General features: G+C 38.1%; 1 protein-coding gene across 1 annotated transcript in view; it reads left to right on the forward strand.

Moving 5' to 3' along the window:
- ADAM28 (ADAM metallopeptidase domain 28) overlaps window positions 1-13,528 on the forward strand; it is a 65,405-nt gene that overhangs the window by 13,920 nt on the left and 37,957 nt on the right. The window contains exons 3-7 of the mRNA XM_087875909.1: window positions 1,519-1,595; window positions 4,721-4,799; window positions 10,444-10,520; window positions 11,966-12,161; window positions 12,919-12,981. Coding sequence (XP_087732035.1) covers window positions 1,519-1,595; window positions 4,721-4,799; window positions 10,444-10,520; window positions 11,966-12,161; window positions 12,919-12,981 — 492 coding nt within the window. The remainder of the gene's footprint in view (window positions 1-1,518; window positions 1,596-4,720; window positions 4,800-10,443; window positions 10,521-11,965; window positions 12,162-12,918; window positions 12,982-13,528) is intronic.

Below are 13,528 nucleotides of genomic sequence, written 5' to 3' on the forward strand. Positions count from 1 at the left end.
GTAAGAAAAAGATTTGCTTTTCATCAACTTGTTTACTGATGGATCTGACCTGAGTTTTGCTCAAGATTCATGTGAGGCAGAGTTAAAACTACACTTCTTTCAAAATTTTGCAGTCTCAGCTGTTTTTATTGTTCATTTTTAGAGTTTAGGTTGTTTTGCTTTATAAAAGGAGATGGTTATATAGTCACATATTTGTTAGAGTTCGTAGAATATGAAAAGTGATGATGGGAGGGAGGTTATAATTTGGAACCTATCACCTGTTTCATTTTTAGATTGGATCTGGTGTTGTCGGGGATCCTCATCCAGCCCTTACAGACCTTTGAATAATACTTTGAATAATAGTTGCATAGATGGATTTTCATAGACAGTTGCAAGTAAAGAATGATTTCCTCTTTTTAGATAGACATACCATAAATCTCGTAAGACTCTAAACTTCCAAAGGTCTGTTTCACTTTGATTAAAAATCTGTCCAGTTGCAGAAATTTGAGAAAAGTCCTTGCACGCTTATATCAAGATTTGACACACTTGACATGGTTTGAGTGAAACTTACAAAGCCCTAATATTTTATGGGGGCGAAAAATCCTATTGTGCAGGATTATTGAGTCTGGCTAACTATTCTGTTGTCAGCCAACAGAACTTTTGGTATTCTTTAGCTGCCATCTAGATTTGCCATCTGCTTATCTGGATTTTTGCATTGCAATCTATGCAACTGTGTGGGTAATGATTGATCTATTATTAAACAAATTTATATGGCCATCCAATTCAACACAAATGAGGAAACTCTAGGTAATTTACAACATTCAAATTTCACTATATTAATAAGTTAGTATTGTTAATACAGCTACTATTAATACTTGACTTTGACTTTCTTTTTATGGTCTTGGATCATCTTTCATAAAAGATAATGGGCAGCTGTGACAGCTGTGAACCAAGCAATATGAAAATAGCAATAACAATAGCACTTAGAGTTCTATACAGCCTCCTAATGCTTTACAAAATATCATCCTTCCTGGCTTCCCAGAATGCATCACTTTGAAATAGAAAAGTTGTATTTGTAGATGAAAGTGGCATAGTGGAGGTTAAGACCAAGGAGTCGATTCAGCCATAGAAAAGCTCATGGGATAACTTTTGACTCAGTCACTGTATCCCAATCCATTCATTCCTCATTCATCCTCATTCAACCTCATACATCAAGAAGTTGAACTGGAGAAGAAAACCTTGAATTTCTGAAGAAAGTTTCATTTAAGAAGATCTTATAGTGGCTTTCAAGCACCAGATGAAATAATCCAAATCTAATAAATGAATTTTTTTAAAAAAAAAATTTTTGATTTATATGCCGCCCTTCTCCAGAGACTCAGGGTGACTTACAATGCGCTAAGCAATAGCAATAGAATTGGCTGCAACTTTCCATTTGACACAGGTGTTGAGTTGTTAGGAATGTACATGTTTTATTTGCCAATTTTTTAAAAAGAATATTCCGCTGTTACTTCTCTAAATACTGAACTCTTTGCATTTCAGACTAAGTATGAAGATACCATGCAATATGAATTTAAAGTGAATGGAGAGCCAGTGGTCCTTCACCTAGAAAAAAACAAGTAAGTTAATTCAGAAATTCTTTTAACTTTGCTAAGACGATGTGAAAAAAATATATATTCTTGGACAGAATCCAAGAGAAATTAAATTGTATTGCTTTGTTTGGGAAATTAAAACTAAATTAAATGAGATAATTGAGTTAAATTAAATAGAATTACTGTAAAGGAGAAGGGGATAGAGTTAGTGAACATGCTAATTATGTCTTACCCCAGAATTGAGAATTTCTTTTTCTTACTTTCTATGGTATACCGATGAACCATAACAATTCTAGATAAAGTTGAACCACTCAAGGCTCATAAACTTCGGTCCCTTGAATTACCTGGGTTAGTCGTGAAATATTAGAGATTTCAAAATGCTTGGTTACACATTTATGCTGCTCCACAGACACCTCATCAATCTGTATAACTTTTCCTAAGAGCCTTACATAGCAATAGCACTTAGACTTATATACCACTTCAACAGTGCTTTACAGCCCTCTCTAAGTGGTTTACAGAGTCAGCATATTGCCCCCAACAATCTGGGTCCTCAGTTTACCGACCTTGAAAGGATGGAAGGTTGAGTCAACCTTGAACCGGTGAGAAATGAACTGCCAAACTGCAGCCAGCAGCAAGCAGAAGTAGTCTGCGGTTCTGCATTCTAACCACTTACATCAGAGTTTACATGTTGAAGCGTAAAAGGCATGAAATGTCATGTCCTATTAAGGCATGAAAAGGGACATGACCTACACAAGCCCAGATTTCAACACACCCTGTTGGGTTGTTTTTTTTTGTTGTTGTTGTTAAGAATGCCATTTCATTCCTCTCACTGGTTCTCCATTTGAACTGTAAATCAAGATACTAATAAAGATAATAATAAGTAGATTTGCCACCTGGCTTATATCTGCATAATAACTAACCAGTGGAACAGGTTTTGGGTCTCTCGCTGACTTGTCTAGCCAGGCCACTGCGTTTTTATTAGCAGCTTTATTTCAATAGGGGGACCAGACATGGTCTGAAATTATTTCTCCCTTGCAAATAAACTACTTCTACTGCTAAAAGAAGCTGTGCCATTTTCATTGCCTCAAATCCAGTAAATGTCACATCAAAGTTGAAATTAGTATAGCAGCCACTGCATGGAAAAATGGGAACAATTGTTTAGAATCTCTGCAGCCCTGATACAATTTAATATTAACATTAAGACCAAGGGTGGGTTTTACTTAACTTTACTACCGGGTCACATCACACCCGCATGCACAGATCACCTATGATGACATCCGGGTCAGTGGGTGGAGCCTCCCGCCGGTTTTACTACCGATTCTTGTGAACCGGTCCGAACCGGGGGCAGCCTTGATAGTACAGTGGTTTAGTGCACCCTGTTATTAACACAGCTGCCTGCAATTTCTGCTGGTTCAAATCTCTCCAAGGCTCAAGGTTGACTCAGCCTTCCATCCTTTCTAAGGTAGGTTAAATGAGGACCCAGTTTGTGGGGGCAATAAGCTGACTTTGTATAAAATATACAAAAGAATGAAGGCTATTGCTTAGCGCACTGTAAGCCGCCCTGAGTCTCCGGAGAAGGGCGGCATATAAATCAAATAAAAAAAAAACAAAAAAAAAAAACAAAAACCACCACTGATTAAGACCCAGATACATACTGAATGCTTTGGGAATGACTTCCTGCTTTAGAATATTTATTTATTTATTTATTTATTTTTATTTATTTATTTATTTATTGGTTCGATTTATATGCCACCCTTCTCCAGAGACTCAGGGCGGCTTACAATGCGTTAAGCAATAGCCTTCATACTTTTGTATATACCTATTTAGTAGGGCTTTCGGGCCCCCCAAGTGGTGTTCTTTTTTATACAAAGTCAGCTTATTGCCCCCACAATCCGGATCCTCATTTTACCTACCTCGAAAGGATGGAAGGCTGAGTCAATCTTGAGCCTGGTGAGATTTGAACTTGCAGTAATTGCAGGCAGCTGGTGTTACTTAACAGCGCTTTAGTCTGCTGCGCCACCAAATGATGGATTTTTCTATCCATCATGCTATACATGCCCTCTAAATGTATATTAATCTCATTATTAAGGATGAACTGTAAACAAACTGTGTGTCACTTTATCTTATACTGTTGAGACATTTCGTGTTAAATTAGATGATGTGTGTTTTAGAAATTATCATGTTACCCTTTCCTATTGTCTAAACCTGAAGGTTGCGTAGAACTTTAGGGGTAGCATCTGGATTAGGGGTGTCCATTGAGGGCTGCATCAGGGTTGTGTTTGACCTTGGGGGGTTGGGGTGTGTTGCCAGGATAGGCATGGCCAACTCAACATCACTCGTGTCGGGGGAACCTCTGGTGGCCCGGATAGGGCTATGACATCCTCCACAGCCCTCTGCCAGTGAAAATGGAGCTCAGGAAGACTGCATGCAGTCTTCTCGGTCTTCATTTTCAGCCATGATGGCCTCCTGCAGCCTCTGCCAGCAAAAACAGAGCTCGAGAGGGCTGTGCACCACCCTCCTAAGCTTTGTTTTCACTGGCAGAGGCACTGCAGGCCAGTCCTTTGCTGTTTTCATGGCGGGCCAGATCTGGCCTGTGGTCTCAGCGTCTCAGGAACCGTCTCAGGAGGTGTGTGTGTCGAGGAGATTTGCTACTCGACATGTGGGGTGCTTAGATCAAGCCTGCGGGCCTTGAGTTTGACACCCCCTGATCTGGATGACCTTGTTTGGGCTTGGAGCAAAACGGGGCTAAAGGTAGGAGACCAGCAAGAAATGCCAGGGGTATGTCTATATTAGAAAAATGGAAGGCAATGCCAAGAAAAGTGCATGAATATGTCTGCTTCATCTGGTTGTCGCATTGGCCAGAAGAATCAAAGAAGATCCAAGACAAAATGTCTTCTCCTGGTCAATCATGCCCCCTCTGAGCCTCGATGAAGAATATTGCACAATTTTCTTAGTGCAAAGCTCTTTGCTAAGGTGAATCCAGGATGCTCTGCGCTCTTTTAAATCGCCATTCTGATGAGATTGAAATACCCCCTCCTTCCCTTTGATACCAAACAATATCCTTAAAATGCCAGTATACAGTAGTTGTAGACTTATTATGCAATTATCTATGTTCCCAAGACTAAATAATGTCCTCTTTGTATTCTTTCCAGAGAACTTTTTTCAAAAGATTACACTGAGACTCATTATTCCCCAGATGGAAGAGAAATTACAACGAGTCCCCCGGTTGAGGTAATATCCACATTTATGAAATAAATTGAGAATATTTGTGCACAATACTCCAAATATGCACGTACCAGACCAGGCTATTCAAACAAGAAGGACTGTATATGCATGAAGTATCTTATATTGAGCATGCTCTGTGTAAGGATGTGTGGGTTTGTTAAAACTCAGTCTGTTCTACTTATTGAATTAATAGGACAATATTTCAACCAACCAGTTCTTTCCTACTGATTAAAAGCAAACATTTTGGGGACGGAGCGCCACAAATAGGTTTATTTAAAATATATCATGTTTATAGGATCTGCTTTGCTTTTTAAACCTGATTTCACTGATAAATAAATAATAAGGGACGTGGTGGCTCAGTGGCTAAGATGCTGAGCTTGTTGATCGAAAGGTCGGCAGTTCAACGGTTCAAATCTCTAGTGCCGCTTAATGGGGTGAGCTCCTGTTACTTGTCCCAGTTTCTGCCAACCTAGCAGTTCGAAAGCACATAAAAAATGCAAGTAGAAAAATAGGGACCACCTTTGGTGGGAAGGTAACAGTGTTCCGTGCGCCTTTGGCATTTAGTCATGCATGCCACATGACCATGGAGACGTCTTTGGACAGCGCTGGCTCTTTGCCTTTGAAATGGAGATGAGCACCGCCCCCTAGAGTCGGGAACGACTAGCACATATGTGCGAGGGAAACCTTTACTTTTACCTTTTTACACTGATAAATGCAAAAATATTTGTTTGGAACACCAAAAGTAAGAGGAATTCACTTTGTTTTTAGGGTATAGAAACCCATTCTATGTTCCTCACCCTAAAATGGGCCGGAACCTGTTACAATATCACAGCACTAACATGCTTCCTTGACCCACTACCTCCCAGCCTGGTAGCGCAGCAGACTAAAGCACTGTTATTAACATCAGCTGCCTGCAATTACTGCAAGTTCGAATCTCACCAGGCTCAAGGTTGACTCAGCCTTCCATCCTTTCTAAGGTAGATAAAATGAGGACCCGGATTGTGGGGGCAATAAGCTGACTTTGTATAAATATACAAAAGTATGAAGGCTATTGCTTAACACATTGTAAGCCGCCCTGAGTCTCCGGAGAAGGGTGGCATATACATCAAATCAACAACAACAACCAAAAAAATAATCTAAAAGTGCACCCTTTGTCTCCAAAAATTGTCTACTCCTGAATTAGCATCTTCAAAGGTCATGCAAACTGTTCTTACTTAATGTGTAAAAGAAGTCTGCTTTGATAATTTGATGTCTATATGGGTCCTGCTTGCAGAAGATGCTAGGAATCAAAATTCAACACCCGTTGGAGTCTTTCAAGTTATATAGGATTTTTAGTGTTGTGTTAGTGTTGTGTATTTATATCTCTGATGTGTTTCTCAAAGCTTTCATTGTATGGGCTCAAAGAAATAGCCATGTAATTGATATCCTAGGTAAATATGGGTTTTTTATGTACATCATGATAAGATTTCAGAACATAGGACAATGAGTAAGTCTTAAAGTTTATTCAGCAAATCCTGTGGTGCAGTAGTAGAGGTGACCTCCCAGAAGACCACGTTGGTGGAGAAAAGGTCTTGTAATGCGAAGAACACATTTTATATTCCTTTGTTGATTGTCTGCCCAAAGGTTCTTAGCTTTCTTTTAATCCATGTGGTTCCTCCTGCAGTGATATTCTGTACTTCCAAATAACCAAGAGTTAATACTTGTAAAATACATTTGTTTAAAATTCAATGTCTTTTGGCATTTGTGTACTGCATGTGATTATTTCTCTCTGTTATAGACATTCACTTCCTTAAATTCAGAACAGTTCAAAGCCAGTTCTGTTTGAGGACCAGCATTTGCAAGGCCATATCTCACTTACAATCAGCACAGGTTTTGGTACACCTTAATTTCAATCTCTGTGGGAGGACATTTAATCTATTTTGGGGACTGGATGGCTTTGTGCTTGCTGAGAGATCTCAGCTATGGAACTTTATCACAGGGACACAGGTGTTGCTGTGTCCATATTCCAAGACAAACCTTACAGGTGATTCTCCCCCCGCCCCCCCAGTCCCCAACACACACATCTCAATGTTACTAATCAATTAAAGAAATGTGTTGGACTTCAATTCCCAGAATTCCCCAGCCGGCATTGCCTCAAGCATTCTTTGAGATTTTCTACAGAAAAAAGTCATTAGGCCATAATACAAATTATGACTATGTTAATTAAAACAACACGAGGAAGTCATTATTTTGCAGACAATTCCAGATTATTTCCTTTGATCCGTGACAAATTTAATTTAATTAAAAAGACAACAAAACTGTACCATGTTTCTCTTTCTTTCTTTTTTTTTAAGTTTCTGTCTGAAGGAGTTCTTCCCCCTTTTTGGCAAGCTCAAAGAATTTTCTATTTTTATCCCTTCTTCCTGATGATATCTGCTTCACACAAGGCACTTCTCTTAAAGACGTCTAGAGAACTTTTCAAGGAAGTGGCAAAAGCCAGTTAAATATAGCAAGATTGGTGCTTATGCAGCAAAATGTGAATAAATGATGCTGCAACGTAAGCTAAGGAACCTGATTTAATTTAAAATAAACAAACACATATTTGGAGTCCTAAACACTGCATGGATTAAGCTAGAAAGGGACTTTATTTATTTATTTTTTTAAAAAATCTTATTTAAATTATGTGTAAGATAAAGGTAAAGAAGTCCCTGTACATTTTACTCCAGTAGCCATAGCCAACTTTACAGGGTGTGCTTATATCTGTTTCTTCAAGCCACTGAGACTGTCTGAAGATGAGACATCATGCCACAGCACAAAGCATGCAGCAAAACACACAGTGCAGTTGCCTTTCCACCAAAATAGTACCTATTTGTCTACTCGCATTTGCATGCTTTCAGACTGCTAGGTGAGCAGGAGCTGAGGCAAGTGACCGGAGCTCCGCACTTGGGTCTCGAACGTGGGCTGTTGTTTTCCAGCTAACATGCCCAGCATCTTAACCGCTAAGACATCACACCAGATTGTGCTGCATCAATTCAGCTATGATGGGATAAGAGCCGTGGGGGCGCAGTGATTAGCTGACAGTCATTTACTTGTAAGATAAGGCAAGTTAGATCCGCCACGATCCAAAATAACCTACAATTGTACAGCTGATGCTAGAGAGAGCCCGACCTGATATTGCCCTTATTCAGAAAAACTCTTCCCTTTTCTTAACATGGTAGAATCTAATGAAGTGATGGCGAACCTTTTCAGAACTGCACACTTGTCTGGTCCACAACCTGGAAGAGGAGCTGCCCAGGGGGCATGCGCACCCCGAAAAATGAATTTCTGGTTTCCGGTGCATGCATGCGTGCTGTCCAGATAGTCTTCCAGTTACTGGCACGCATGCTACTTTGTCTCTTGCAATACTTGACAGTGGTTTTGTATAGGGAGCCTCTTCCTATAGTCAATTATCAATTTGCAAATGATGTTTCAGATCTGGAAGTGGGAAGGTGTATCTTACTTTGGTTTTCGGTGCTGGAGAAAAATTGGACACAATGCTCAGTGTGTTTATGCATATGGTACATACATAACACATTCCTAAGTAAAGCCTCAATGTGCTTGTCTTGCTCTTTGGAATAGAAAGGTTTATAGGCAACTTTTTTAAAAGCAACTTCTAGCAAAGTGCTTTAGTATTTTTTTTAATTTTTTAAAAATATTTTAACATCCTCCCCCTTTTCCACCTTGTCAACAAAAGTCTGATAAAAGGAGATAAGCATAGAATTTTAACCAACAAATTCCTGCATCCAGGCAATAGGGCCATGTAGGAAAATCCAAGTAGTGACTTCTTTTTTACAAAAAAATATTCTTTCTGTCAATTAAGCAAGAAAACATCAGCGTCTGCTTTTTATTTTTAGCCACCATCCAAAACACTAAGTCAGCCTATGATTTTACCATCATATACACCAAACAAAGGGGAGGAGGGAGAATATCAGAACTGGTTGTCAGCACTTCAAGCTGCATTTACTCTAGTGCTGACATAAGAAGGAGAGGCGGAGGCGTCTGGAAAGGGATGTTTGACTTTTCACCTACTTATTCTCCCTGGAGGTAATATCCCCTAGGAGATGGGATGGGAGGGGGGAAATTCCTTTGAGCTGGAGCAGTAGATTAGGGGTAAAATGACTTGGAAGATGGCCAATGAGTGCAGGGGAGTGGGGAATGGAAAGGGAGGGTTTGGGGTCTGGAAGTCAGTGTTGGCTTCAATGGAGTCGGGTGTGGAATGTCATGCTTAATAAATAGGAGTTTTCCTTCAAATACTTGGTTTGAAATGCAATTTATTTGAGACGACCTTGAAGCCTGACACTGGTATTGAGTCAAATCATGAAAAAGAGCATCTGGGCATCTTTGGATGGGGATAAATTATTGGATGATTTGAAAAATGCCACATTGATGCATCAAATTGTACACAGGGCTGCCGATCTAAAATTTTATTTCCCTTTAGTTACTTTTCATGCATTTGTCTCTCTCTTTTAGAATGCTCAAGTATTTTACAGAGCCGCTTATTTAGCTGCCTCATTAGTAAATTTAAAGCTATCTTTAAGTAATATTTTTAACATCTTTGTATGGGAACATTTTTGAGATTTTTTAAATGGCCTCAGCCCAGAGAAAAAAACATTTCCCCATTTAGGAATGATAGCGTCAGAGTTTATGAAATCTGGAGGATCGCATATTCCCCAGTTCTGCAATAGTGGTAGAACAAAATGAGAAACATTCTGATGATGAGTTTTAAAAAGTAGATTTGTTTATTGATTGAGTGATTCAATTTCTATAGCTGCTCATTTCAAGCAATGACTCTGGGCAGCGTATAAAAATCAAGATAGCAGTTACACTGGTGCCAAGAAAGCTCTGTCTGTTTTTGGTCTGCATTGCAATGGTGCCAGCAACAATATCCTATCGATATCCTTGGTTTCAGATTAAGTTCTCCCATATAAACTCTGTTAAACAGTTCAATAATTCAGGAGCACAGGTGCGCAGTGCAACTTGCTTTTGGGGAGACTTGTGTTTCCACAAGTCTACAAAATGTGCTCATTTTGAAACAATCAGTCACTCTGATTCCCACAATGGCTGCAAAAGTTGGTGGAGTTTGCAAGGATGGCTAAATTGAATGCTTTGATTAAAAGTGGGGGGGAGAGAATCACACTTACTTTTGTTTGTACTTGGAAACCGCTTCTGGACTTTGTGCTTGAGATGGAAAAAAAAGTGAAGCTTTGATTTTGGGTTTTACTGATTAGACAGGTTTGTTGTTTTAGAAATGGCTGGTTTATACTGTTATGTAAAAGTTAAAAAGTTGAGGTTTGAGGCTATTATTTTATTTTACTGCACTAAAAGGAGTCGGAAGTCAACATCTTTTCTTTCTTCCCCCCGTCCCCTTTCCCTACACTTTTTCCTTCTCTTTGCCTTCCCCTGCTTTCCTACTATTTTCTTTTGCATATTTTTTTATTTTATATTATAAGCTAATTAAAAAAAAAAAGGAAACAATCAATGCTAGACAGATTCTGTATCCCACAAATCAAAATATTCAGGACTGTTTTCTGTCTTACTCATTACTTAATTTATGTGGTGGAATACATTGGAACCATATTCCTGCTTAACAAATCACAGTCCGATCCAGTGCCGTCTTCTTCCTTCCATACAGGATCACTGCTATTATAATGGTCACATCCAGAATGATACTGACTCAACTGCAAGCATTAATGCGTGTCATGGTTTGAAGTAAGATACCGTTTTTTCTTTTCTTTTGTTTCGTAAGAATGAAAATATTATTGCTGTTCTCGAAGCTGTCGTAGGTAAAAAGTGGAACATCCATTTCTTATGCAAATTAGTTGCATAACTTCTAAACTTCTGCAGGATTAAGAAAGATTTTGGTTGGATACCTAGAAGAGCTGCTGCCAGCCAGCAGAGACAGCAGGGAGCTAAATCAAGGCTAAAGGAGCTTCAAAGACCATGCTTCCTTTGTACAAAGGAGCTGATGTTACAGGAAAAGAAGATAAGTAGGTTTCAGATTGTGAAGGAAGTGTAGGAAGTAGCTAGGAAGTGTACAGGAAGAGACAAGCAGACTTTCAGTTCTATCATCAACACTTTATTGAGCCATTGTGCACACTTTCTCCAACCAGCTAGATACGTATCTTAGCTGTGTAAAGATCCCAAAATTTAGAAGAGCCAGATTATCATTAGCATAAGTCAATGTCCTCCTGTCAGCCATTACTGAAGGAAGACACCAAGAGATCCCCTTTGAACAAATATTGTGTCCATGTAGTGGGGGAATAATTGAAATGATAGAATAAGTTGTTGCAGATGTTATTATCTCAGAACTTTACAAATTATCCTGATAGTTTTGACTCTTAAATTGTTATTATCAGATCAATCTGATTTCATTTCCTTTACCACAACCAAGTACTCTTCTACAGTTTGTACAGTACACCCTATTTTCTCTTAGATATTTTAGAACAATTATATTTTTTCCTTCTTTTATCCTAATTAATTGTGACTTTCATGTATTATGTCTTGATCTATGAGCAACAAAATATTGATTTGAATGTCTGCAGTAAGGAAATATATAAGATATATAGCATTTCACCCCTATGAAATAAAGTTTTAGACAAAAACTGAATCTTCCAACATGTGTAGCCTTACATTTTCGTAGCTCGAAATATTCTCTACTTTTTAAACAATAATTTGGGAATTATACAGTGTTGGATTCCGTGGCAAACTAAATCCATACAAATATTGTATAGATAATTCATCATTGTTCTGAGAATGTTCAATATCTTATATTTTTCTGAGGTTAGCTGTATCTTTGAGAAGCAGGAAAAAGTGGTATGTAAGCTAGGGAAATAAAATAAGACTCAGATTATTTAAGGAGGGATTAATAAAGATAAATTATCTTGACTTTGTTAGTTAAAACTGGCTATTCGCTATGGAATCCTTTGTGTTCTCTGAGCTTAATTGTTTTCTTGAAGATGTTTCATTAACCAATTAGGTAACATCTAGTGCACTAATGATCTTACTAGTTGAGTAATGAAATGTTTGCAGGAAAACAACCAAGTTTAGGGAGCACCAAGAATGCCACAGTTGAACCCTGAGCTCCAAATATTCTTTTCTATTAGTCTTCCACCTCTAATCATGCTTTTAAAAAAGAATCTACAATTGTTTTACAGAGGGTATTTCAAGAATGATGGTGAGAAGTACCTTATTGAACCTTTGAAGCTTTCCAACAGTGAAGCCCATGCACTCTATAAATATGAAAGCCTGGAAAAAGAGGACAAGACCCTCAAAATCTGTGGGGTAACCAACACTACTTGGGAATCAGATGAGCCCCTCAAAAAGACCTCTCGGGCGATCACGAATGCTGAAGTAAGTTTCATATTAAACCCTCAAGAATATAACATGGTTTGAGAACAGGGATTCATTTACTTGTTTCTAAATTGTAAAGTGAAAGAGAAATTCTCTGGGACTGCTAAAAAAAGTCCAGAAGATAGGATCCCTCATTTCTAAAATTCTATTCCACCCACGCTGCATAAGAATATACGGAAACTCAATGAACAGAAAATACGCATCTCACATTTACGCCGTTTTCTATGGTCATGCAAACTTAATTTAGAGAAGGGGTTGTAAAATAGATTCAACTGAATCTCCAACTCATCTCAACTTTCTGAATCAGTTTAGAAATACATTTAATCAAATTATCAATTGGAGGCCTCTGTTATCATGCATGCATAGGGGACTTGGGATAGAGGGAGAAACTGGTTTGAAATACTAAATCAAAGTGCTTTGCGATGTCTAATAAGGCCAGTACATAATCTCCATTCAATTTTCCAATATGATTTGTTGGATTGAAGCAAAGATTGAATCAAAATTGACAAAGTGAATCTGGTTAACCATTGCATAATGTCCTCAGGAGAAAGTTCCGGAGAAATTTCTCAGCACATTCTACAGTGCTAAAGTTTTAACAAGCTCTCTCGCTATAAATGTCTTCTTCAAAGAGCCAATATTTCTGAAAGTTCAAGCACTTTGTCCAGGGAGTATAACAAGATTATCTGATGACCCAACATTTCTGTTGACTGCAGGAAGCAACATGTCTAAACAGCTTTTTGTTTAATGTTCTGTTTAGAAAAAGGAATACTTGCAGGCCAAAAAACATGTCGAGCTTTTTATAGCTGTAGACAACAGAGTGGTAAGTATTCTGGATATCAATTTTCTTCCTGCATTGAACGCAACATTTTGTTTTTGTCTTTTTTCAATGTGGGTGTTTTTGAAGGCATCACCAAACACAACATTCTAACTAGATTTTATCCTAAAATATGTGTTAAAATATACTTTGATAATTTTTGTTTTTTTTTTGTTATTGGACCCGACCCCTATTTACAAAGTTAAGACAGATTTGAAATTCAATTATTCTCTGATTTGTATTAAATTGTTCCTGGATTTTATCTAAATTTTAATGATAGTTTATCCAGAAATGCCCAGTTCAGGAAACTGAAGCTAGTTAACATGAAGAATATGAATGAAGTTTTGTAACAGAAATAAGAGTAAAAGAGAGAATCATCATATACTTCTTCTATCTTTAGAATTTAGCATTCCAAAATCCAGAGCAAAATTCATGAGGAGATTTTTGAATCAGTGGGTGGGTGGGCTTATCTGTATATTTTGCTTTTCCTTATTTTTTTATTTCAAAACCGTTACATTCAAGTTGCTTTTTTAATTGTATTGAAATATAAATA

Source organism: Pantherophis guttatus, chromosome 9 (genome assembly GCF_059756535.1).
Source record: "Pantherophis guttatus breed Tessera chromosome 9, ASM5975653v1, whole genome shotgun sequence".
Lineage (NCBI taxonomy): Eukaryota > Metazoa > Chordata > Lepidosauria > Squamata > Colubridae > Pantherophis > Pantherophis guttatus.